Source organism: Enhydra lutris, unplaced genomic scaffold (assembly GCF_002288905.1).
Source record: "Enhydra lutris kenyoni isolate GAN:26980312 unplaced genomic scaffold, ASM228890v2 scaffoldscaffold55, whole genome shotgun sequence".
NCBI classification, from domain to species: domain Eukaryota; kingdom Metazoa; phylum Chordata; class Mammalia; order Carnivora; family Mustelidae; genus Enhydra; species Enhydra lutris.
This window is the reverse complement of record NW_019154139.1, coordinates 30,742-56,539: the sequence shown is the minus strand read 5'-3', so window position 1 is coordinate 56,539 and position 25,798 is coordinate 30,742. Positions and strand designations below refer to the sequence as shown.

At 48.0% G+C, this 25,798-nt stretch overlaps 2 protein-coding genes across 6 annotated transcripts in view; one reads left to right on the top strand and one right to left on the bottom strand.

The window, feature by feature from the left end:
• The first annotated feature begins 1,212 nt into the window (after positions 1–1,212).
• LOC111157685 (acrosin) lies at positions 1,213–6,547 on the top strand. The gene is made up of 5 exons (XM_022519308.1): positions 1,213–1,280; positions 2,182–2,388; positions 2,585–2,868; positions 5,355–5,500; positions 6,026–6,547. The coding sequence occupies exons 1-5, from the start codon at positions 1,213–1,215 to the stop codon at positions 6,545–6,547; spliced, it is 1,227 nt and encodes a 408-aa protein (XP_022375016.1).
• A 17,019-nt stretch (positions 6,548–23,566) lies between these two features.
• Positions 23,567–25,798, bottom strand: part of LOC111157613 (RAB, member of RAS oncogene family like 2B) — a 32,196-nt gene continuing 29,964 nt past the window's right edge. For all 5 annotated transcript variants that reach the window (XM_022519185.1, XM_022519184.1, XM_022519186.1 and 2 more), the window contains exon 9: positions 23,567–23,757. In XM_022519185.1, coding sequence (XP_022374893.1) covers positions 23,599–23,757 — 159 coding nt within the window. In that variant the 3' untranslated portion in view covers positions 23,567–23,598. The remainder of the gene's footprint in view (positions 23,758–25,798) is intronic.

The following is a 25,798-nucleotide window of genomic DNA, read 5'->3' as shown; positions in this document are numbered from 1 at the left end:
CCTGACCTTCAGGTAGGGGATAGAAGATCTCTGGGTTCTCTGGTAGAGAAGAGGCCACAGAGTGACACTGAGGTGGTAGAGATGAGGCCTTTGGCCTTGAGATGGAAGAAAAGAGACACCCTCAGATTCAGGAAAAGGAGGTGGTGGTTCCTGATGCCCAGGTAAAGATACACCAGACCCCATTGAGGGGGACGTGACCTCCTGAAAGTTATGGGAGCTGAGGCGGTATGACATTCAGTTCGAGAAGGTAATAGAGGAATAAAGGCATCTGACAATCGGAAAACTCTTAACACTCAGGAAGAAGCTGCAGAGGTGTCCTGACACGCAGGTAGGCGAGGGACCACCTCTCGCTGCTCAGATGGTCTAGTGGAGAACTTACACTCGGGTGGGGGAGGGGACGCTGCCCTTCAGGCTGGTGCAGACGTGACCTCCTCCCAGTCTTGAAGGAGCTGCGGGTGTGTGAGGCGAGCGTTTGTCCTCCCCCGTGGGGGAGATGCTGTCTCTGACGATCTGAGGAAATGAACCCTCAGGGTACTCATGTGACGGTGATGAGAATTCCTGACCCTGAAGTGTAGGGACGCAGCGTGCTGCATGGAGGTCCAGGAGAGGAGACCTGGAGACACTCAGGCAGGAGACACCAGATCCTGCGACACTCGGCCGTGAAGAGAAGGGTGGGCTTTGTAGTCCCGAATGAGAGAAATTCAAAGTGGCTCCTGGAAAATTGTGCTGATACTATGTACTGGGAAGAGGGAAAGACAACCTGCCCATGCAGTGTTAAGGATAGATTAATCTGGTGAGCCTGACACCCTGTGACCCCTGACAGGCTCTGCCATCTCGACACGGAGGAACAGAGCTGCCCCCCAGCCCACGATCTGGAACAGGAACTGTGGTCACAGCTTGCCCGAGAGGGGCAGACCCTGCACGAAACTGGAACCTCAGATCCTCTGGGACCTTCGAAGGGTGACTGGGAATGACGGTCTTGGTCTTGGGACAGAGGGTGGGGCTGGATAGGAGCCCCATGCCCCTGGGGTGGGAAGGGGTCTGTACCGAGAGCTGGGATCCTGTTTCAGCCAGAACCAGTTAAGCTAAAGGGCTCCTGCCGGTCCCGACTCCTGGGGGGAGGGGAGTAGCCCGGCTGATTGGCCCGCAGGCCTCAGGGCTCTGTGAGGTCACTAGGCTTCCGGGCCAGGCTGGGGCAGGAGTGCAGTTAGGATGTTGCCAACTGCCGCTCTGCTGCTCTTGGCAGTGTCCGCGGTCGCCAAAGATAACGCCACGTGTGAGTAAGTGCCAGGGACACCTCGGCGGGTGGAGAGGGCGTCTTCTGAAGAGCAGGCCCCGCCTGGACTGCCTCTGTCCAGGGCCCGGGAGGAGGCCAAGCTTGGGCCTGGGTGGTGCCCTGGGTCTCACAGGTGTGACCCACATCCCCAACTCAGACCATCCCTGCTCCCAGCTGCTTCAGCCCGGAGGCCCCAGGGCTGACTCTGGGCTCCCCTGCCTCTCACTGTGCAGACGGGGGACCCTGTCCTTACCCTGACCTCACTGCCTCTTGAACATCAAGTCCTAATTTTTAGAAGCCCCTTTCTTCCCACAGATACTGTGGTGCCCCCACCTGTGGCTGACCCCAAAGACCCCAGGGTATTGTCGTGGCGTCTTCTAGGGCCCCCTCCCCCTTAGACTCCGACAGCCCCTGAGGTACCCTCCCTCCCTGGCTCCCAGGACTCCCATCCCTGGACCCCTGCTGGTCGCCCCCAGCGGCTCTCCCTCCTCCTGCCACCATCCGGCCCCACCCTGAGGCCCCAGGGCGCCCGCTGCTGTTCCCTGAGTCTCCAGCCCAGAACTGGCCCTAAAGGCCCCAAGCCATTACCTCTCGCCTCCCCATCTCACCTCCCCCCTGCCTAGGGATCTCCTGTACTTCTAGGCTCTAGTCATCAGTTCTGCTTCCTCTGCCCCCTTCTTGCCTCGTCTTGTGGCTCCACCCACGAGACCCCAGAAATCACACTCCTCAGAGCCATTTCCTGGAGCCTGCAGCTTCCCGCGGCTCTCCTCAGCAGCCCCTCCCACCCTCCCCTCTCCAGGCTGCCCCACTTGGCCCAGCCCCCCTGCCCCCCTCCCCACGTTGTGCAGGGGCGAGGACAGGCTGTGCCCCTCCCTGGTTTGAACTGTGCTCCGGTCTCTCCTCAGTGGCCCCTGTGGGTTGCGCTTCAGGCAGAGCTCACAGGGCAGTGGCCGTGTCGTTGGAGGGCAGGAGACGACAATTGGGGCCTGGCCCTGGATGGTCAGCCTGCAGGTCTTCACGTCCCACAACCACCGGAGGTACCACGCATGCGGAGGCACCTTGCTGAATTCCCACTGGCTGCTTACCGCCGCCCACTGCTTTGTCTCCAAAAAGTAGGTGTGGGAGCGCCTGGAGGGAGGTCTTCAGAAAGGGACCTTCTCCAGGGCCCTCTGCACACTTTGTCCTGCGGCAAGCAGACAATGAGTGGGTGGGCCCAGACCCTTGCTGGGGGAGGGCTCTGAGGGTCACGGCCACCGGAGGTTTCCGTCGAGCCAGTCCTTTCTGACTGGCTTGCCTCTGTGCCCACAGGAAAGTGTATGACTGGAGGCTGATCTTCGGAGCGAGCGAAATTGTGTACGGGAACGACAAGCCGGTGAAGCCGCCTCAACAGGAGAGATACGTTGAGAAAATCATCATTCATGAGAAATACATCCCCAGTTTGGAGCACAATGACATCGCTCTCATGAAGATCACCCCGCCTGTCCCCTGCGGGCAGTTCATCGGAACAGGCTGCCTGCCCCGGTTTAGGGCGGGCCCACCTAGAATTCCCCAGGTCTGCTGGGTGGCTGGCTGGGGGTTCTTGAAAGAGAAAGGTGAGTATGGGAGGGGCTCGCACAGGGGTGGGGGCGCTGCTGGTCATCTCCTCAGTGGTCTCTGAGGTGAAAGGGCCAAATATGGGTCCTCGTGGGGATGTCCACCAGAGCGCAGGGCACTGTCCCCTTTTACAGCCAGAGAAGCTGGCAGCCGGGTGCCCTATCCACTGCCTCACCACGGATGGCTCGAGCGGTCGCCGGAGGGAAGGGAGCGCGCAGGCACAGGGGAACCTGGGCACTTGGAGAATGGGGTCGGGCTGTGGCTGTATCTGGAGCTGGAGCCCCAGTGGCTACCTTCTTGAAATGGGGGACTGTCACCTGAAACAACAGTTGGAGAAGAGCTCTCCATGGGGCTTTGTGGCTGAGGGCCATGCCCCCCCAACATCCATTTCCCTGTCTGTGAGTGGAAGGGCCACGTCATGTGGTCTCTGAGCTCTGAGACCCCAGAGCCCAGCCCTCCTGACCTCAGTGAACCTCGATGTGAGAAACTGCCCTCCCCACCCAAGTGACCTTGTTTTCTCTGGAGAGAGGGGACAGTTTTTTTGGGAGGTCAGCTGTGGGCAGCAAGAGTTTGGCTAGGCCTTCCAGATGTCCACAGGTGACCACACAGTCATGCTGGGGATGTGGAGAGAGACTGAAGGCTCTTCTGTCCCTTCATAGTGGAAAACCGAGGGTTCCTTATTCAAGCCACTTTAGTCACTTGGGGTTCAAAATTCAGCCTTTTCTGGCGATGAAACCTCGGTAGTTTCAGGATGCTTCCTGTAACTCGTCTTCCCTCTCTCAAGGCTGCCCCCATCTCTGATGGGGGGTGCTTCTCCTCCCGGGCAACTCTGTTTTCACTGGCCTCTGCTGGCCCTTCCCTCCCCAGCCTGGGCTGTCAACCTCCTGGCCCTGCCGTGGCCTCTAGAACATTCTTCTTGTCCCACCCCCAGCCTACCCTGCTCTGCCCACCCACCCAAACATGTGCACAGTGTCCCGGGGTCTTGTAGTCCCCGGAGAGCTGGTCTCAGGATTCCCGTCTACACTCCCATCCCTACCGCCACCTTTGCTATCTTACTGCTCTAAAGGGTTCCAGGCTCCCACCTACATCCTGGACATCGCACAAGGCCTCTTTTGCTCTAGAACCTCCTCAACTTAACAGGATTTCTAGCATCTTCTGGTGAAGACATCCCCCACTGCGAAGGACACATCTTAAGGAAATCCCCAGCCTCCAAACTTCTGTGACATTCCTGCAGACCTTCCTTTTTCTGCTTTCTCCTTGAGCCCACATGCTTCTGGGCTAGTCCTCCTTTTCTACTGAATTTCAAGTTCTTGTGGACTTTTTAGCGTTTGTCACCCAACACCTAAAGGAGTTGGGATTGAAAAAACCCTGTTCTCGTCCCCGTCGTCTGTCTCTTACATAGATCTAACAGGTCACGGTAAACAACCAAACTTGTTGCGGTGCTGATTTCCGTGTCACCTCTGCCTTGGGGGCCGTGCAAGGACAAAACTGGCCTCTTCTTGGGTGATGCGGACGGCTGAGCTCAAGGTACTGGAGACAGTCGAAGCAGACAAACACACAGTCAGCTGTTTACCGGGTGCCTGCCGTGCGCCTAGCTCCATCCACTTTGGTCCCCTTGGTTCTGGCTTCCCGCTTGGCCCCCACCGCAATGTTGCAAGCACAATCCACCACCCCCCTCCTGCCCGCCAGGCTGTGGTAGGGCCCTTTTGCCTGGGGTTGGCCACTTGTTGAGGAGGGGACAGCTGCCCCCGCAGCCAGGTGCGAGGTTGGCTGATGGAGGCAGAGCCTAGGCTGGGCCTTTCTTAACCAAAGGCAGTGATGGAGCATTTGGGCCTGTAAAGGAATGTTCAGATGTGCCTGCAGGTTCTTCCGACGCCCACGTCCCCGACAGGTCTGTGTGTGGAGGCAGTCCTGCCCCTCCTCCTCTAATTTCAAAACGGATGGGAGGCACACGGGGAGGGACTCATCTGCCCAGCTCCTGCGGATCCCGTCCAGAGCTGAGCAAGGGTCCTAACGGGGGATAGCGAGCAGGGCGGGTGACTCACAGCCGTGCTATGGGGGAACAAAACGTGAGTCCTGGATTTGTGTGAGGTCCAGATCCCAGCCACACCACAACCCTACCAGATGTTTGGGCGCGTGGTGCTCCAAGCTTCCGATGGGAGGACAGGCAAGTCACAGTGCTTAGCACAGAGGGTCACTGTGGGGCGTAAATGAGGCGACACAGCATGCATTCCTTCAGCCAAATCTGCTCAGCCTCCAGGCCCTGGCCACCCCCCACCCCCAAACCTGCACATCCCTCCCCCTCCCCCCACACCCTTCAGATGCATCTGAGGGGAGGCGGGGTGGGGGGGGAGGGCACTGGCTTTCGTGGACTTGAGGGATAACAGAGCGTGTCAGGATCATGGGGTTCCATGGGGGGAGTGGGCTGGGCTCTCCCAGAACGTGGCCTCTGTGATCGCTGACCACCGAGCTGCTCGGGCTGTAGTCTACAGGGTCACACCGACACTGCAGGAGGCGCGAGTGAACCTCATCGACCTCGACCTGTGTAACTCCACCCAGTGGTACAACGGGCGCATTCGTTCAACCAACGTGTGTGCGGGGTACCCCGAAGGCAAGATCGACACCTGCCAGGTAACTTCCCCTCGGGCGCCCTGTTCCCTGCCCACACCTCTTTTTGAATCCCTGAGCTCCCCGCCTCCAGGTCCCTGCTTCAGTGACCCTTTCCCTGGTCCCATCTTGTCACAGCGAGGATGGGAGGGGACGCCTGCTGTCCCTACCCAGAGCCAGTCACACCCTGAGAGCTGTATCCCATCATAACACAGAGCTCATGCTGCCCAAATAGCACCCCTGAGAAAAGGCTAACCTCCCCGCTCCAGAACATGAACCCTGCAAATCCGCTTACCCACGCACGCCCGCGGGTGCGTAGAGCCTCATGTGTGGACACGCGGGTCGCCTTTCTCTCCTCCTCTCTGCAAGGAGGCCCTTCTTGCACCTGCCCTAAGCTGCTGGCACTAACTCCAGGGTTACCACTGCCACTTGGGTTCAGGGCAGCTAGAAGGCATGTGACTGCAGACACTGTCCTTCCAGGGCCTATGGCCCTTCTGGGCAGGGGAAAGTGGCTCAGACAGAGAGTGACTTCTGTGTCCTTCCGGGCAGGGGGACAGCGGCGGGCCTCTCATGTGCAGAGACAACGTGGCAAACACCTATGTGGTCGTGGGAATCACAAGCTGGGGAGTAGGCTGTGCCCGAGCTAAGCGCCCTGGAGTCTACACAGCCACCTGGCCCTATCTGAGCTGGATCGCTTCCAAGATTGGCTCTAATGCCTTGCACATGGCCCAGCTGCCCACCCCTTTCCATTCGACTTCTCAGGCACCCCCGGCTAGACTCCCCTCTGCCCACCCCTCTGTTCGCCCCCCTTGGTACTTCCAGCGCCCTCCTCGACCACCTCCCCCCAGCCCCCCTGCATCTCAACCTCGACCTGGACCTCGACCCAAACTCCCGGCCCCACCCCCACCCCCGCCCGCACCCCCGCCTGTCACTAGACCTCCCCAAGTACTTTCTTTCGCCAAGCGACTCCAGCAACTCATAGAAATCTTGAAGGGGAAGACTTTTTCCAGCGCGAAGGGGTATTATGAAATGGAGACCACAGATCTCCCCGAACTGACGGCCACCTCCTGATCTGACCCCACTCCCACCACTCCCAGCAGATCCAGTGAGCCCTTGACGCCCAAGAAAACAAAGATGAAATAAAGAAATCTAAATCTAAATATAAAGATAGAAAAAACATATATCCACAAAGACATGCTTTCTGGACTTCTTCCTCCCTGCCCTCCCCAAAGCAACCGAACCCTCCCCTGCGAGTCTGTCCTCCCTCTGTCCGCCTCCAGCAAGGTGGAAGGGCTTAGATGTCCACCAAGCTGCCTGCTTTAGCTGTCCCTCAGCGCACGCCTTTCACGCCTCACGAGCCAGTACCGGTTTGTATCAGGCATTTGTGGTTTCCTAACCCTTGGGTTTTGAAGTTGGAACAAGGTGATCTCAGGCGGCAGGCCAGGTCAGAGTCTCTGCAGATTAAATCAAGGCGGGTGGGCCTTGCAAGGTTTCCTGGGAGGGGAGCGGACTCCGAAGGTGGGGTGTGGGTCTGCGTCCACTGGAAGAATGACCCCAGTGGGAAGGTTTGTAACGTGGCCATCTGACGCTCGCTCTGTGTGGCTGACCCCAGGCCAGAGTCCGCCCTCAACCAGAGCTGCTCATGCCTGTTTGTGAGTTCCTGAGAAAGAGGTCTCTGTGGGCTCAGGCCAGCTGCCCACTCTGGTCGGGGCCTAGATCAAGCCTGCACCCTGGATTAGCCGCCTGATGATGAGGGACGGCAGGCCCCGGAAAGGAAGCCCCGGGCTCCCGGCAGCTGGCGCAGGACCAACCAGTCATGCCCGCCCGCCAGCCCACCCTGCGTGGGCTTCAGCTGCGCCACGGGCCTGTGCTCAGTTCGCAAAGACAGACGGCAGAGGGTGCAGGAGCAGGAGGGCGGGACTCCGGGTGAGGAGGAGCAAGGACTCCGTCCTCTCCTGCTGGGGCTGCAGCAGCGGCTGACGAGGCAGCCAGGAAGCTGTTTTCGGGATTCGCCAGTTGTTCGAGCAAACCCTGCTTGGCCCATCAGCCACGTGGCCTTGGGAATATGGCCAGAGGGCTGTGTGACAATGAAATAGGACAGGTGTGAAGGTGTCAGAGTGGGACACACTATAAATTCTTACAGATGTGGGCTCTAACTTAGAGCCAACAGGAGACGAGACTCTGGGTAACCTTATACTTAAACAGGGGAGCTCGGGGGCACACCGTCTGTGCACTTACAACCCCTGGGATGCTTAGGCTACCTAGGAGGGCTTGCGCATTGATCTGGGTGGCCCAGAGCTCTGTAGGGTTGCAACATTTGATTATATTTAAAACCAGATCCTCTCTGCCTTGGCTAAGAGCCAACATTGCTAAGATTAGAGTTGGCATGTCTGTGATTCCTTTTGTTGGCTTTGGTCTTTCTCTTCTAAAGTCCGTTTCTTAATCTCCCTACTGGGTATATAAGCTTTGTACCCTGGTGTTGGACACCAGTTACCATCGAAACACTGAACAACACTCAATGGCAGTCACAGAGTGACACAGAAACCACACTATAGGCCACATGGTCCAAGGAGCAGAAACAGGGCAGCAGCCCAGGGCCTGCCCTCACCCTTCCTGAACCCTAGACTTGCTTGGGAATGGCGGGGCAAGGTGTGCTCAGGCTGGGGAGGAGGGGCGGCTGGGGAGGACTGGGACACATTTGGAGGAGCTGCAGTACCAGGGGCTTCTTTAGCTCATCCCTGCTCTTCAGAGCCTCCCAAGATCCAGAACCAGTTCCCCTGGCACTCGCTCCCTTCACACGCTTGAATCCTTGTCCTTAGTGTTCCATCTTCTCTCCTCACTGGGCCTGTCATCTGGAGCTGACACTTGGGTCTCCTTCCTGGAGAGACAGGGCTTATGCTCAGGGAACATTGATGGGAGGTCATGGATTGGGTAGAGCCTGATAGATCCAAGTGATGGTTTCTTGTGTATCTTCCGGAAACTTCCCATCCCACGAATATGTTTATGTACAATACCCTTCTTATTAATTCACTGTTCATGCCACTCTGACTTCGTTTCTCATGTAACAGATGAGACTTTCATATCAGCACACCCGGACTCTCCTTCTCTAAACTATGTGGTGCAGCAGGGTACTGAGGAGGCCCGCTGTCCCATCTCCCTCCTGGCAGGGGACATCAAGCTGCCTGCCTTAGCTTCCCCTCAGCACACCCATTTCACTACATATGAGCCAGTACTGGTTTGTGTCAAATTCACTGGTTTTTGCCACACTAATTGATGTTCTAATTTTCATTTTAAAATTATGAATGAAGTTGACAAGTAAAGTGAGACTCTGCTCCGCCTTCATATCCGTGTGCATAGTCTAACTGTGAAAACGGCTTCCAGGTCCTGGGGCAGACATGGCTGCACATGGAGACAGGAGGAACAGGGCAAAACTGGACAGGCTGTGCAATGAGCCAGCACCCAGGGGCACTGGGCAACTGAGGGATATGCTCACTGTTCTCTTGTGGGATGGCTTAGGCAAATATTAAGTATTCTTTTTAAAGATCAGAATTCACAATTTTACTGCTAAGAACAGTAACAAAATGATTTGACAGTGGCTAAACTTGTGCACGTGGTAACACCCTGATTCCTGAGCATTTGGGAATAACAGACCTAGGATGTGTGTAGGCACAAGGTCTAATTGTGAATTTGATCAATATAAGATTTTTTTTTTAAAGATTTCTTTACTTATTTGAAAGCAAGAGAGGGCGCGCGAGCACATGAGCAGGGAGTAGACATAGAGGGAGAGGGAGAAGCAGCCTCTCCACCAAGCAGGGAGACTGATGAGGAACTTGATCCCTGGACCCTCAGATCATGTCCTGAGCTAAAGGTAGACGTTTAACTGACCAAGCCCCCAATATAAGAAATCTTATATGTGCATGGAAAAAACTGGTCCCAATATAATTTCGGTACGTTGTAAGTGGAAGTGGAAAAAAATGGAGGTAGCTCATCTTTGATGTGTAGAAAACTGATCAAGAAACAGAACTTGGCCTGCCGGAGCTTTCCGCAGAAACTATATTCTTGGTAAAGAGTCATCAGTGACCTGCTTCTGGTCTCTAGAGTCAGGCCTGTGTCCGTCCCCTTGGGAAGTACTCAGAGGGTGGAATCGCAGGTTACATGGCAGCTGTAAGCTTTGACATGCGAACGCACCACAGTCAAGGCTCCCTTGTCCCTCTGTTGTCCCTCCAGCCCCTGCCCTCCCTGGCCCAGCAACTTCTGCTCTGCTTCTCTCACTGTGTATCCGTTTGCACCTAAAAAAAATTTTAATAAACGAAATCATACAGCAAGTGCTCTTTTTATCTGGCTTCTTTCACTCGCTGCAGTCAGCACATCCATGTGGCAATGTGTCCCGGTCCTCGCTGCCACCGAGTGCTCCCCCGTGTGCCGGCCCCACAGTGTGTTTCTGTCCCCCGGCTGAGGGACTTCCGACTGTTCCCAGTTTTAGGCCACTAGAAATGAAGCAGCGATGAGCATTTGGACACAAGTCTCTGTGTGGGCACGCGCTTTCACATTTCCCGGCTAAGGGTGCTAACCCGCAGGGTCATAGGGTGGGTGTGTGGTTAGCACTTTTAAAAGCTGCCAGAATGTGTTCTCAAGGTGGTTTCCACACCCCTGAACCCATCAGCAGTATCAGAGTTCCAGCTCCTTCAGTGCCTTGCCGACACTTGGTGTGCCCTGTCTTTTTAAAAATTTTATTTGAGAGCGAGATAGCACAAGCAAGCACGAGCAGGGGGAGCAGGAGGGGTAGAGGGAGAAGCAGGTTCCCCGCCGAACAGGGACCCCGACATGGGACTTGATCCCAGGACCCTGAGAGCATGATCTGAGCCGAAGGCAGAAGCTCAACCCACTGAGCCATCCAGGCACCCCTGTGTGTGGGATTTTTATCCACAAGTGTAGTTTATAAATACATTTAAAGCATTCTAAATGAATATAGTGAAGATTTATCATTGGGTAGTAGGGCGCTAACTTTTGATAGTACAAAATGTGGAAGGGCACCTAGGGAAAGGAGGAGGTAGAAAAAAAGCACAGAATTAAATTCATCCAAATGGAATTTGGATTTTTCAAGCATGACAAACATCTGAAAGACATACCGATAGCAAGAGTCATAGAACAATTTCCCCAGTAAGCTAGGTCTATCCTCTCCGAAGATACTTCAGAGTCTCCAAACTCTCAGAGCTTTCCTGTCTGCTAAAGTCACTGCACCCAAACAGCAAACTTTAATATTCAAAACAAAACCCTCAGGATGCGTGTCTGGCTCAGTTGAGTGTGTGACTCGATCTTGGGGTCCTGAGTTTGAGCCCCATGTTGCATTGTAGAGATTACTTTTTAAAAAGATACTAAAAAACCCCAAATTAACACAAATCAACACCTTGCCCACAGTCAGTCTATCCTCCACTTTTAGGGTGATTGATAGGTCTGCCTCTCACAAGAAGCGCCCTGGGCCACCTTCTTGACCTTTATATGGTTCATTTACTTCCAACGTATGCTTTGATCTTGCTCCACGAATTCTTTCCTTTTCCCCAAAGCTCTAGAAAATTCCACTTTTGATCTGCACACTCAGTGAGAATTCATTCACATCCATGATATTTTCAGAAAGATGTAGAGTGACAATGCAGAACCCAGGAGTGGGACCAGCCGGCCAGCACGCATGTCTCTCCTGGCTGGCTGAGCAATCGCTGAACTGACCTTGATGGGCAAATGTGTGCCACTGTGCCCAAATCATGCCAAATACATGCCCAGACAGACTCAGGAGTGTGGCTAGGCTCACATGATTCTTCAGGCTATAATGCATCGGGAATATAAGATTTGTTAATTTTGGATTTTTAAAAAAAGATTTTACTTGTTTATTTGAGAGAGAGAATGGGGGGGGTAGAGAGAGCATGAGCAGGGGGAAGGGCAGAGGGAGAAGCAGACCCCCAGCTGAGCAGGGAGCCCGATGCCGGGCTCCATCCTGGGACTCCAGGATCATGACCTGAGCTGAAGGCAGTCACTCAACCCACTGAGCCACCCAGGTGCCCCTTAATTTTGGATTTTTAAATTTCTGAGATAAGAATCCAAACTTCAGTAACTTTTCCTTGATGAAGATGACGTAAGTGTTGCGTTATATGAAAGCAGTCAAACTGTTCTCCGCAGAGAACGGCATTGTGAATTCAGTGTGGTCACGGTGACGTGGCTTTAGCGACGAGGAATGGGCTGTCTGAGCATCTCCACTCCATTCCATTCTCCAGCCACGGAAGCTCCAGGTACTCACACCCAATGTACATATTTTCCATATATACAGCATTGTTCAGACCGCTTTGTAGAATATAGGGCACTTCCAAAATTACAATCAACATTCCTAAAATAGAATAAAACAAAAAATTCTACACATTTCTTCTTTAGTGCAAAGCCTTTGAAAAGAGATGTATGCAGAAAAGTGGCCCTCTGCGTTCAGCTAGCTATCACTCAATGAGGCGAGATTGTCTATAAGAAAGTAAGGAACAGGGGCACCTGGGTGGCTCAGTGGGTCAGAGCCTCTGCCTTCAGCTCAGGTCATGATCCCAGGGTTCCCGGATTGAGCCCCGCATTGGGCTCTCTGCTCAGCAGGGAGCCTGCTTCCTCCTCTTTCTCTGCCTGCCTCTCTGCCTGCTTGTGTTCTCTCTCTCTGTGTCAAATAAATAAAATCTTTAAAAAAAAGAAAGGAATGGGGCACCTGGGTGGCTCAGTGGGTTGAGCCGCTGCCTTCGGCTCAGGTCATGATCTCAGGGTCCTGGGATCGAGTCCCACATCGGGCTCTCTGCTCGGCGAGAAGCCTGCTTCCCTCTCTCTCTCTGCCTGCCTCTCCGTCTACTTGTGATCTCTGTCAAATAAATAAATAAAATCTTTAAAAAAAAAAAAAAAAAAAAAAAGAAAGGAAGGAACAAATTAATAGTAGTGGAAATACAATAATTTGAAGATTATGTTTGGATTCTTTGAGTTCAAATATTAGCTGACAGCTGCAACACACCGAGGTTTAAAGAGCATTCCAGTCATTTCAAACCTTACATTGTTCTTTTTAAAGGAAACAAGTTCTCTAAAACCACTGCTATCCCCTCTAGGTAAATTGTTTAGTGTGGTTCTGTCTGAGGCGTGTGATTGCTGCCTCCTAACCATGCCGCAGGCGCCCGGATGCTCTGTGAGTGAGGCAGGATGGGATGCACTCGAAAAAGATCCAGCAGCACTCCTCTGTTGGGTCTTGTGCAAAAGACTGCAGAATCCACTGGAAGTGACCTTCCAAAACGTTTTTCTCCACCGAGGATGATAGCTGAACTCAAGTGATCGCAAATTCTATAGAGGCCACAAAATGGTAGAGTAAACCGGCCCTTAGGGTTAGTGATTCATTAATACCTAAAATCTGTTTTTGTTTCTTAGTAAAATCACCATTACTTTATCTGATAAAGGAATCTACTTGTAAAACTAATTCAAAAGTTGGACTTTTGAATAGATGCAGAACTTCTTAGATTTTTTTCTTAAATCAACAAATCCATGAGATGTAAAGAGGAGGCACGCATGTAGTTTGAAAACCTTTTCTTTAGGTGTCTGCAAATAACTAATTCACACTCGAGGCAGGAACCATGCTTCTGTCCATCCAGACCCTGAGACGGCACTGAAGAGTGTGACAAGAACAAAGCCAGGAGTGCTGTCACTATTGCTCTGTTCCGTGAACATCAGAATTGTAAATACGGATAAACTTGGACTCCACTAAGAGCATCTTTCACAGAGATGCGGAAGGACATGCTATCACGCTGTTTTAACCCTCAAATGCTAGGGGTGCCTGGGTGGCTCAGTGGGTTGCATGTCTGACTCTCAGTTTCAGCGCGGGCGTCAAGCCCCACGTCAAGCCCCTTACGGAGCCCGGTGTCCCCCACTCAGTGGGAAGTCTGCTTGAGAGTCTGTTCTCCCTCTGCCCCTCCCCCTGCCCCACGCTCACGTGTGTGTTCTCTTTCTCAAATAAATCTTAATAAAATAAATGGCAAATGCTAAAACACCCTATTTCAAACACTCTAATTTGTGAATTTATATCTATGATGTAACAATGGCACTTTGTCACAGTGATTGGGGAACAGTCCACTTTTTTGCCAATTTCATGAATAATTTCCTGAACTAACTCTACAATTTCATAACACTTACATGCCTTTTAAAAAAATGTGTTGTGGGGGCGCCTGGGTGGCTCAGTGGGTTAAAGCCTCTGCCTTCGGCTCAGGTCATGATCCCAGGGTCCTGGGATCGAGCCCCGCATCGGGCTCTCTGCTCAACAGGGAGCCTGCTTCCTCCTCTCTCCCTCTGCCTGCCTCTCTGCCTACCTGTGACCTCTGTCTGTCAAATAAATAAAATCTTTAAAAAAAAATGCGTTGTGCACAGTTATGACTATGGAACTAAGCTTAATCATAGTGTAATTAGAAAACTCACGTTTGTATTGTTATGTTTCTGTTAAAGGAAAAACTGTGTTACTATAAGACTTTTAATATAATGACTTTGGTTCAAGATTATGAGAAATTTGAATAATTTCTCTCAAGACCATTTCATTTCAAATTTATACAGTTTGTTTAGTCAGCTCACCAGAAAGAAAGGGAATAGAGGGAGAATACTTGCCCCGATGAGGTAGAATAGGTCCCCACGAGTTCGAGGCGTAGTCCTCTGGGTGGCTGTGTTTCTCACACCAGTGCCAAGTTCTGACAGACTCGGGAGTACCGCAAAGGAAAACTGGATCGTTTCAACCTTCCCCAGGCCCAAACCAGTTTGTTTTTTTTTAAAAAAGATTTTATTTATTTATTTGACAGAAATCACAGATAGGTAAAGAGGCAGGCAGGGGGTGGCGGGAAGGGAAGTAGGCTCCCTGCTGAGCAGAGAGCCCGACAAGGGGCTTGATCCCACGACCCTAGGACCACGACTCGAGCTGAAGGCAGAGGCTTAACCCACTGAGCCATCCCGGCGCCCCCAAACCAGTTTTAAATCAGAGCTTCAGCTCCTTTGATTCTTCTTCCAACAGCGCTCTGTCCCTCTGGTCAGGCAGAGGGATTTGTCTCTGGTTCTGTCCCGCTCATCGGGGCAGCCGCCCAGCGGTCTGGAGAAGGAAGTGTCCTCGCCTGCTGTTGTGACTGGCGGGCAGCCTTGGTCTCCGGCTCGGCCTGCTGCTGGCGTGCCCCGGTGGTCACGTCTGCTCTAATTAGTGTAACAAGTATCCCCCAGAGTTTTGGATTTTCTTTAGGAGAATGAAAATTGTGAAGCCTTTCAAATACACTTTTGATGTTAGTTGGGTCACAACACAAGAGGTAAGAAAACTCTGAAATACAGTAACCACGGTTTCCGCAAGTCTTCATCAGCGGCTGTTGCAGCTACGCACTCGTGGCCTCCGGGTAAGACTGTCTCCGCAGCAGGTGCACCCAGTGCACCCTGATGCCAAGAGAAGCTCCGCACACAAAACCAACAAACTTTTTTTTAAAGTTTATTTATTGTTTTATTATTATTTTTTAAGATTTTATTTATTTATTTGAGAGCAAGAGAATGAGAAGGGGGTGGGTCAGAGGGAGAGGTGGACTCATGGCTGAGCGGGGAGCCCCATGCGGGGCTCAATCCCACACCTGGGATCATGACCCGAGCTGAAGGCAGATGCTTCCCCGACTGAGTCCCCAGGGCCCCATCCAGCTCCCTCCTGTGCTCCTGAGCCATGACCGACCCCTAGAGCTGGGACTCTTCAAGGCCTACAGCAGGAGGGTTTGACCAACATCTGTTGTGAAGTCACCGCCGCTGTAGGTTCAGGTGGCATCCATCTTCTCAGTATGGATCCAATAAAAATAGAAGAAAGAGAGACGCGTTTCCTGTGGGATAAGAACTCCGAGGGCTTATTCTCCTGTCGTACCCTGCTGCAGCCATCACGTTGCCCCACAAGGCCTTTTATCCTGCTCCCAACCCCTTTGAAAGCTGCTAATGTTTCTTCAGAATGAGACCTTCTGTGGGTGCAGAAGGCTTCTCGTGTTTGGAAGAGACTGAGGCGGCTGACACACACATGCCCTTCACGTGGGCATTTCTTGATTCATTTTTCCTCCTGCAGTCGGAGGCCAACCCCTACCAGAGCTGCTGAAATGACAGCGTTGCGGTGGCCGGTCCCCTGAAGTCTGCCACTGCCATCGGGATCTGTGGCTGGCACTGTCTGGGCGTGACTCGCTCTGCACAGCAAGTTCCAGCACTGGATCTCCTTCAGGCTTTGCGCATCTAACCTCTTGCGCATCTAGTTTGCTCTTCTGTTTGGGGATTGTTTATTGGGTTAGTGAAAAGGATACAATCCCGAAGAGCTAGAAAGGAGAGATGAATAGGGCAAAGTATGTGGGGGACTGGCTGGGGGGCTTCGCCTTCTCTCCGGGCACCCCCCCCAGCATCACGGCGAGCTCACCAGCCTGCAAACCATGTGGTTTCCATGCGTATTCCCCTAAGGCTAGTGACATTACACATGTTTTCGTGTGCTGACTGCCTTTGACATATCTTCTCTGGTGGTCTTTTCAAATCTTTTGCTTTTTTAAAAATTTTCATTGTCTTTTTTTTTTTTTTAGAGGTTTGAGAGTTCTTTTTATATACTGAACGTAAGTCCTCTATCAGATATATACTTTGTAAATATTTTCTCCCAGTCTATGCCTTTTTAAATTCTCCAAATAGTGTCTTTTTAAGAAGTTTTAAATTTTGATTAAGTACAATTAATATGCTCTTCTGTAGATCAGTCTTTTGGTGTCGTATCGAAGAAATTTTTGCTTAACTAAAGGTCTCAAAGATTTTCTTTGCCGTTTTCTTCTAGAAGTTTAAGAGTTTTAGGTCTTCCATTTAGGTCTATGGTCCCTTTGGAGTTAGTTTTTGTTTATGATAAACTATGCATTGATGCTTGTTTTTCTGTACGGATAGCCAGTTGCTCCAGGGTTGGGCTCTTCCCCCTCTACTGTGTCTGTGTATCTCTGCAGAAAATCACTTGTTCACATATGTATGGTTCTACTTCCGAGCTCTGTTTTCTTCCTTTGAACAAGTTTACCTTGACACTATCTTACTATGTATAGCTTACAAGAGGTCTTGAAATTAGGTAGTGTCCATCTTCCAAAATTTTTTTCAAAGCTGTTTTGGTTATTTTTGGTCCTTAGCATTTCCATGTGAATTTTAGAATCACCTTATTGATTTATAAAGCAAATCCTGCTGGAGTTTTTATTGTGATTGTGTTGAATCTCTAGATCAATTTTTTAAAAAAGGTTTTATTTTATTTCAAGTAATCAACATGAGGCTTGACCTTATTACCCCAAGATCAAGAGTCACATGCTCTACTGACTGAGCCAGCTCGGAGCCCCAGATCTATAGATCAATTTGCGGAGACATGAGATCTCAACAGTATCGAGTCCTCTGAACCATTCATGCAGTGAATTTTCCAACAGAGTTTGTAAGATTTCTTTAATTCCCTTGACAATGTTTTCGTCTGAATGTGCAGGTCTTTTGTCAATATTTTGTCAAAATTATTCCTAAGGATTTCATATTTTGATACTATTGTAAATGATATTTAATTTTAATTTTCAACTTTTCATTGCTAGTATATAGAAATATAATTATTTTATGTGTATTAATTATGCATCCTGAAATCTTGGTGAACTCACTTATTAATCCTAGCAGCCCCCCCTCCTTTTTTTTGAGTAGACTCCATGCTGGGGCTTGAACTCATGACCCTGACATCAAGACCTGAGCTGAGATCCAGAGTTGTACGCTTAACCCACTGAGCCCCCCAGGTATCCCTCTAGCAGGCTGTTTCTTTTTTTTTTTAGAGTTTCATTTATTTATTTATTTGATAGAGATCACAAGTAGGCAGAGAGGCAGGCAGAGAGAGGGGGAAGCAGGCTCCTCACAGAGCAGAGAGCCCAATGTAGGGCTCGATCCCAGGACCCTGAGACCATGACCTGAACCAAAGGCAGAGGCTTAACCCACTGAGCCCCAGACAGCCCTGTCCTACATTTTTTTTTTTATCAAAGTATCATTGACGCACACCGCGTTATATTAGTTTCAGGTGTGCAACACAGGGATTCGACGAGTCTGTATGTTATGCTCATCACAAGTGTAGCTGCCACCTATCACCCTACAACATGATCGCAACGCCACTGACTGTATTCCCTGTGCTGTACCTCTCATCCCCGTGACTTATTTATCCCACGACTGAAAGTCTGCTTCTCCCTCTTCTCCTCACTCGTGCTGCCCCTCCCCCTCCCCCACCCCTCTGGCATCCCTCAGTTTGTTCTCTGTATTTATGACCTGCTTTTACCTTTTGTTTTGTTTTCAGATTCCACACGTCAGTGAAATCATATGGTATTTGTCTTTCTCTGACTTATTGCACTTAGCATCACACCCTCTAGGTCCATCCATGTTGTCACAAATGTCACGACTCCATCACTTTCTACAGTGGAGTAAAATTCCATCATGTCTATCCACCACACCTCTCCACCCATGAGTTGGTGGACACTTGTGGTGCTTCTGTATCTCGGCTGTTGTAAATAACACTGCAATAAACATGCACACATCTTTTTTTTTTCTTCAGGTAAACACCCAGTAGTGGAATTGCCGGATCATATGTTATTTCTAATTTTTTTAGGAAAGTGTATTGGTTTCCATGATACACTAGTTTACATTCGCACCAACAGTGCACCAGGGTTCCCTTCTCTCCACATCCTCTCCAAAACTCATTTCTTGTCTTTCTGATTTAACGATTCGGACAGGTGTGAGGTTATCTCATTATGGTTTTGATTTGCAGTTCCCTGGTTATCAGTGACGTTCGACGTCTTTTCATGTGTCTGTTTACCATCTCTACCAGGCTTTTTGTACATTCCTTCGGGTTTCTACATAGAAAAGCAAGTCATCCGTGAGTAAGAGAGATTTATATACTTTTTTCCAGACTGGATGCCTGCCTGCCTTCTTCCTCCCTCCCTCCTTTCCTTACTGCTTTGCTGCACGGGCCGGACCTTCGGAACAATGGAGGGGAAGCTCGTCCTGCTTCTGAACTGAAGGGCGTAGAAATGAGCGGGTCATCATTAAGTACGATGTTACAGTTTACCTTTCATTAGGATGTTCCCTTCTACACCTACTTTGCCAAGAAATTTTTATTTATCTTTTCAATATCAAGAATGAATGTTGGATTTTATTAAAACTTCTTCTGCATCTTTTGGAATGGTCATGTAATTTTTCTGTTTTACTTTGTTAATCTGGTGAATTATACTGATTTCTTTTTTTAAAATATGCTTTTATTTCAGAATAATTTTAGATTTACAGAAGAGTTACAAAGTAGTACGGAATTTCCACATACCCTCCACCCAGTTTCAGGTTCCCCGTCGTTAGCATCTTACATTACCACAGTATGTATGTTAAAATTATGAAATCAACACTTGCACATTGTTATTAGTCAAACTCCGGACTTTATTCACATTTTCCCATTTTTCCATCATTGTCCTTCTCCTCTTCCAGGCTCCGATCCAGGGTGCCACATTGCTTCTGTGTGTCAGGTCTCACTGGTCTCTTGTGCTCTGGGACAGTTGCTCACTCATAATTATTTTATGTATATTAGTTATGCATCCCAAAAGTGTTGATCATATTATAATCATGCATATAACATGATGATAATAACATAACAAAGTGTTGCTTTGCTTTTAAATAACCTTGACAATTCCGAGGAATACTGGTTAGATGTTTTGTAGAATATCCCCCAATTTGAATTGTCTTATGTTTTTCTCATGATTATTGGGATTATGAGTTTTGGAAAGAATGCCATGGAGATAAAGTACCTTCTCCTCTCGCCCATGGGTCGGGGAGTCCTTAATGTACACGGGACATCAGTGGTGAAGTAACCCTTGGTCACTTGGGTGTGTCTTCCAGGTTTCTTCTTTGTTCCCTCTCCATCTTTTTTTCTTTGAAACTGAGTGGCTCTGTTTAGCCCACCCTGGAGGGTGGTGTTGATGAATGCTGGCTCCTGCAAGGGTTCCCATCTACCTAGATTACTGAGCATTCTTCTGGGGGCACCTGGGGGACGCAGTTGGTTGGGTGTCCGACTCTTGGTTTGGGCTCAGGTCGTGATCTCAGGGTCGTGGGATTGACCCCCTCATTAGGCTCTGAGCTCAGAGGAGAGTCTTTGAGGAGTCTCTCCCTCAGCCTCTACCCCGCCCACTCGTGCTCTCTCTCTCTCTCAAATAAATAGATAAATCTTAAAAAGAATCGGAATTCTTCTTCGGGAATATTTGACTCTTTCCCCCTATTTATTATTTTCACAGTGTAGACCCGTATATATTTATTTTATACTTTGGATTATAATCCAATACTGTATTATTTAATTTGCTGGTTACATTGTTCTAGCTTTGGCCATTGGGCATGTTTTTCACATGGCTACCGAGTCCGTTTCATGTGACCCTATCCTTTTATTTTATTTTTAAAGATTTTTTAATTTTTTTACTAAGATTTATTTATTTGTCAGAGAGAGAGAGAGAGAGAGAGAGAGAGAGAGAGAACAAGCAGGGGTGCATCAGGCAGAGCAGGCAGAGGGAGAAGTAGGCTTCCCGCTGAGCAGGGAGCCCGACTTGGGGCTCCATCCCAGAACCCTGTGATCATGACCTGAGTGGAAGGCAAACACTTAATGATTGAAACCCCCAGGTGTCCCTCATCATTTTATTTTTTGAATATCTCTTTACTTTCATATTACAAGATGCTCCAGGCTTATCTTGTATTTTCCCTGACTCAGTCCTGGTAACAGTCATTTCTCTAAAAAGATGACCTAGTTCCTTTAATTGGAGAATGTTAATTGGAAACCAAGATCTAGACATGAGGCATGCTTGCTGCTACTGAGATGTCATAGCTTTTGGCCCCGCTGATTGGGTTAGACAAAATTCGGTGATGTAGGCATATGCCCTAACCCACGGGTACATGCCTACCTGCTATTGGTTCTGTAGCTACCCATTTGATTCTGTATAAAACAGGAGTTTTCATACTGTTGTTTCCAATCAAACCCAGTACCACAGGGTTCATTTTATCCTTCACCTCTTGCTTATACTGAGTAATTTTTGAATGTTAAACTCTTTTTTTAAAAGATTTTATTTATTGATTTGACAGAGAGAGCACAAGCAGGGGAAGAGGCAGAGGGAGAAGCAGGCTTCCCGTTGAGAAAGGAGCCCCATGTGGGCGTCAGTTCCAGGACCCTGGGATGATGACTTGAACCGAAGTCAGACACTTAACTGACTGATCCACCCAGGCACCCCCGTTTTTGAATGTTTAATCAACATTGTATTCCTGGAATAAACTCCACCATGATTATAGTGTATTATCCATTTTATATATTATTGGATTTCATTTGCTAAAATTAAAAATAAACTGGTGCGGGGCACCTGGGTGGCTCAGTGGGTTAAAGCCTTTGCTTTCGGCTCAGATCATGATCCCAGGGTCCTGGGATCGAGCCCCACATCGGGCTCTCCGCTCCTCAGGGAGCCTGCTTCCTCCCCTCTCTCTACCTGCCTGCCTCTCTGCCTGCTTGTGATCTCTGTCTCTCAAATAAATAAATAAAATCTTAAAAAAAATAGGGGTGCCTGGGTGGCTCAGTGGGTTAAAGCCTCTGCCTTTGGCTCAGGTCATGATCCCAGGGTTCTGGGATCGAGCCCCATGTCAGGCTCTCTGTTCGGCAGGGAGCCTGCTTCCCCGACCCCCCTCTCTCTCTGCCTGCCTCTCTGCCTGCTTGTGATCTCTGTCTGTCAAATAGATGAATAAAGCCTTTAAAAAAAAAACAACAAAAAAAACCCTGGTGCATTTATGTTCATGAAGAATATTGGTCTGTAATTTCCTTTTCATGCAACATCTTTCTGTTAATCTTGCGATGGGGGTAATGCTGGCTACATAAAGTAAGTTGGGAGGTGTGTTCCATGCTTCAGCTTTTGGGAATAGTTCATGTAAAACTCATGTTATTTCTTCCTTGCATGGTAGACTTTGCCGGTAAAGCTGTCTGGACCAGGAGTTCACTTTGTGGAAGGGCATGGAAGTGGGAATCAATTTCTTTAATAGGTATTTAGTAGGCAATTCGAGCCATCTGTCTTCCTGAATGAGCTTTGGTAGGTTTTATCTTTCAAAGAATTTATCCCTTTCATCTAGCTAGTCTGATTTATAGGCCCAAGATTGTTCATAGTTTTCCCTTATTATCCTCCCAGCGACTCCTTCTCTGCTGCCTTTGTGCTGATGCCATCTTTCTAATTCCTGATATTGGTAATTTTTAATCTTTTCTCCCTTTCTCCTTTGGTTAGTCTGACTAGACTAAAGTCAGCTGTACTGATCTTCTTAAAGAACCAGCTTCAGTTTCATTAACTTTCTCTATTTGTTTTTCTTGTTTTCTGTTTCATTGATTTCTTCTCTAATCTGTTATTTCTTTCCTTCTACTTTGGGCTTAATTAATTCTTTTTTCCATTCTCTTGAAGTGGAAGCTGAGGTCATTGATTTGAAATCTTTTTCTTCTAATATAGGTATTTAACACTATAAATTTCTGCGTAAGTATCGCTCTAGTGACATACGATATTTGATGTTATACATTTTTAGTTAGTTCAAAATACTTCCTAATTTCCCTTTTGATTTCATATTTGATACATTAATTATTTAGAAGCATGTCATTTAGTTACCAAATAATTGGGAATATTTCTGTTATTGAGTTATAATTTAATTCCATATTATGGTCAGAGTACATATTTTGAATAGGTTGATTCATTCATAAAACTTTCTGAGACTTGTTCTATGGCCTAGGACATAGTCTGTCTCTGTAAGTGTTCTGGGTACACCTGAAAGAGGTGTATGTCCTTCTGTTTTGGGGGGAATATTCTATAAAAGTCAATTAGTTCAGGACAGTAGATAGTGTTCACATTTTCTATATCCTTACTTATTTTCTGTACATTTGTTTTATAAATTACTGAGAAAGATTATGGAAATCTTTGAATATAGTTGCAAGTTTGTCTACTTCTTGTAGATCGTATATATTTTAACAGTTATATTGATAAAATAATTCATGTACCATACAATTTACCTATTTAAATGGTGTAATTCAGTGGCTTTTAGGAGATTCATAGAGTTCTGCAACCATCACCACAATCAGTTCCCCTAAATTCCTCTAAATCCCACACCCTTTAGCTGCTAGGAAGGCAGTTATGCTCACCGCTATGCCATTGCTGCTTCCTTAGCTGCTAGGAATGTAAAATAGTGCATTCCCTCTGGAAATAGTTTGTCAGTTCCTCAAAAGTTCAACACAGAATCATCATATTACCCAGGAATGTCACTCCTAGGTATATATCCAGAAGACTTGAAAACAGGGACCCAAAGATACATGGGCACCTGTGTTCATAGCAGCACTATTCACAATAGCCAAAAAGTGGAAACAACCCACGTGTCCATCAACAGATGAATGAATAAACATGCTGTATATACATACAGTAGAATATTATTCAGCCATGAAAAGGAGTGGAGTTCTGATACATGGTACCATATGAAAGACCCTTGATAATATTTCAAGTGAAATAGGCCAGATACAAAGGGACAAATATTGTATGATTCCACTTATATAAGGTATCTAGAATAGTAAATTCAAAGGAACAGAAAGTAGAATAGAGGTTACCAATGCCCAGAGGAGGGCAGAATGGGGACCTGCTGTTTAATAGTTAAGAGTTTCTGTTTGGGATCATGAAAAAGCTCGGGAATTGATAGCAGTGGTCACACAATACTGTGAATTTTCTTTTCTCTTTTTATTAACATATATTATTTGCTTCAGGGGTACAGGTGTGTGAATCATCAGTAATATGATTTTTATTAATGCTACCAAGTGTAATTGTACACTTAAAAATGGTTAAAATGGTAAACTGTTATTTATATTTTAATTAAAAAGCTGGAAAAATATGCTACAAAAAAATCAAATACAAAAGAATGCAGGAATGGAGAAAAGGAGGGACAGAAAAATACAAGAGAGGTTGTCCTAGGTGCACCCCCTGCGCTGTGCGCCCACCTAGGCGACTGGCCAGGTTCTGCTGGGGGTGCTGGGCTGCTCCAGAGGTGGGTCAGGCAAGCCGCTCCAAGGAGCTGGGCGTCTGCACCGCTGGTGTTCCTGAACAGGTACTGGTCCCGCGGTTCATGTGTTCACTGCGAGCACTGTGACCGGGCCGGTGCTGCACGTGGAGAGGCCCTGTGTTGGTGACGGGCGGAGGAAGGCACCCAGCCTATAAGAATAGGAAAATCCCTTGAAAACTGATGGAGACTATTCAGAGGGGACTTCCCTGGGTGTCTTCAATGCGTCCACCTTTGGCGGCTTCAGATCAGAAAAGAACTTTTATTCTTACAGTCACTTACTTCAGCAATTCGAGAGCTATTGAGGAAGCTCAGAAACAGCTAGACTTACCAGAACAGTTCTACTCAAAGGAGACAATGTCTTCCAGGTTGCTAAAAGCAAACTAATGGACGGCCACGGGGGAGAAATCACCTATCTTCTTTATTCATTCACTGCTTGTAACTATGCAACTTATTTTGGTTATATTCCTAAAGCTGTGCATTGGTTTAAACTGTGTAATGTAGTTACCATATTATGCTTTAAATCCATCACGTGTCAGTACTAAAAAGAGTCATCCAAAAACCCCAAGATTTTAAAAAATGTTATATATTAATTAAAAACCCTTTCAAAGCTTTCTAAAATATACCACTAGAAAGGTCTTAAAACTGCCTTATGATGGAAATAAAATGTACATCAGTGTAGGTTAAAAGGCAATTTTTAAAAAAAGATTTTCTTTATTTTGTCAGAGAGAGAGAGAGAGAGAGAGAGAAAGAGAGAGAGAGAGAGATTGCACACAAGCAGGCAGAGTGGCAGGCAGAGGCGGAGAGAGAAGCAGGCTCCCTGCCGAGCAGGACTGGATCCCAGGACCCTGGGATCATGACCTGAGCCGAAGGCAGAGGCTTTAACCCACTGAGCCACCCAGGCGCCCCAAAAGGCAAATTTTTAATTTGAGTTGAGAACTGTAAAATCCAGCAGGGATGCCTTTGAATAGTTAATGTTCTAAACAGAGGCAGCTTAGGAAAGTAAATGCACTGAGCAGAGGTTTCAAGTTTATTATAAACCTAAGGGGGAAAATCCAGACTTTGTGTTTTGTATGCATTTTGAATTAATGTTTTATTATTGATATAAAGACTTGCAACATTTCATTTTATTCATTTCCACTTGAGATCAAATCATTGTGCCACATTCCATGTTGGCATAGGTCTACCTCAGTTCTAAATAATCCAGGCTCTCCTCCTCGTCCGTGTTCTGTCCGTTTTTTTAAGACAAAGTAAAATGACTGGTTTTTGTTCCATAGGTCTCCTTTTTGTATTACCACGTTTCAGTCCTCTGTCAGAGTTGGTGTTCTTGTTCTTCAACCTTCTCTTCACTTTGGTGCTTCTTTCCTTGAAATAACTATCATTGTCATTTTTTCCCCATTTAGAATATTTTGCAACTATACTCACCAGAGATCGACTCTATTTATACCATTTCATCCTCTCACTGGATTAATGACAATGATCAAGCATAGCTGTATTGCTTTATTAGACAGAAACTTTTGCCTTTAGGTTTCTGTGGACTTTATTTTTTTTTTAAAAGATTTTATTTATTTATTTGACAGACAGAGGTCACAAGTAGGCAGAGAGGCAGGCAGAGAGAGAGGGGGAAGCAGACTCCCTGCTGAGCAGAGAGCCTGATGCGGGGCTCGATCCCAGGACCCTGAGATCATGACCTGAGCCGAAAGCAGAGGCTTTAACCCACTGAGCCACCCAGGCGCCCCTTTCTTTGGAGTTTAAATGAATACAGAGCAGTTCACTTATATATCTAATTCTTAAAGAACACAGAATGCTTGTTTTCCCCCGGGAAAATTATTCAGGAGCAAATTAAATTATGAAATATTTAGAAGGTTATTTATTTTAATGTAGTGATGCATTCCTAAGCAAGCCTAAGCTGTTATAGGTGTGTGTGCACTATAATTTGATGACAGTTTAAAGAGAGCTTGTAGCTTGAAATACATAATAAAGTTGTGGTTAAATAATCTTTATACTGATACATTTTTCTTCAATTATATGATTTTTACTTAAAGATTTTATTTATCTGAGAGAGAGAGAGAGAGAGAGAGAGAGAGTGCACATAAGCAGGGAGAGCAGCAGGCGGAGGGGGAGGGAGAAGCAGGTTTCCTGCTGAGTGGGGAGCCGGACATGGGGCTCTGGATCCGAGGACTCCGGGATCAT

Bases quoted from the DNA above. Each gene is read 5' to 3' on its own strand.
- LOC111157685 (XM_022519308.1), top strand. From the start codon at position 1,213: ATGTTGCCAACTGCCGCTCTGCTGCTCTTGGCAGTGTCCGCGGTCGCC. The intron at 2,389-2,584 runs GTAGGTGTGGGA...CTGTGCCCACAG, and splicing joins CACTGCTTTGTCTCCAAAAA to GAAAGTGTATGACTGGAGGC. The intron at 2,869-5,354 runs GTGAGTATGGGA...CTCGGGCTGTAG, and splicing joins GGGGTTCTTGAAAGAGAAAG to TCTACAGGGTCACACCGACA.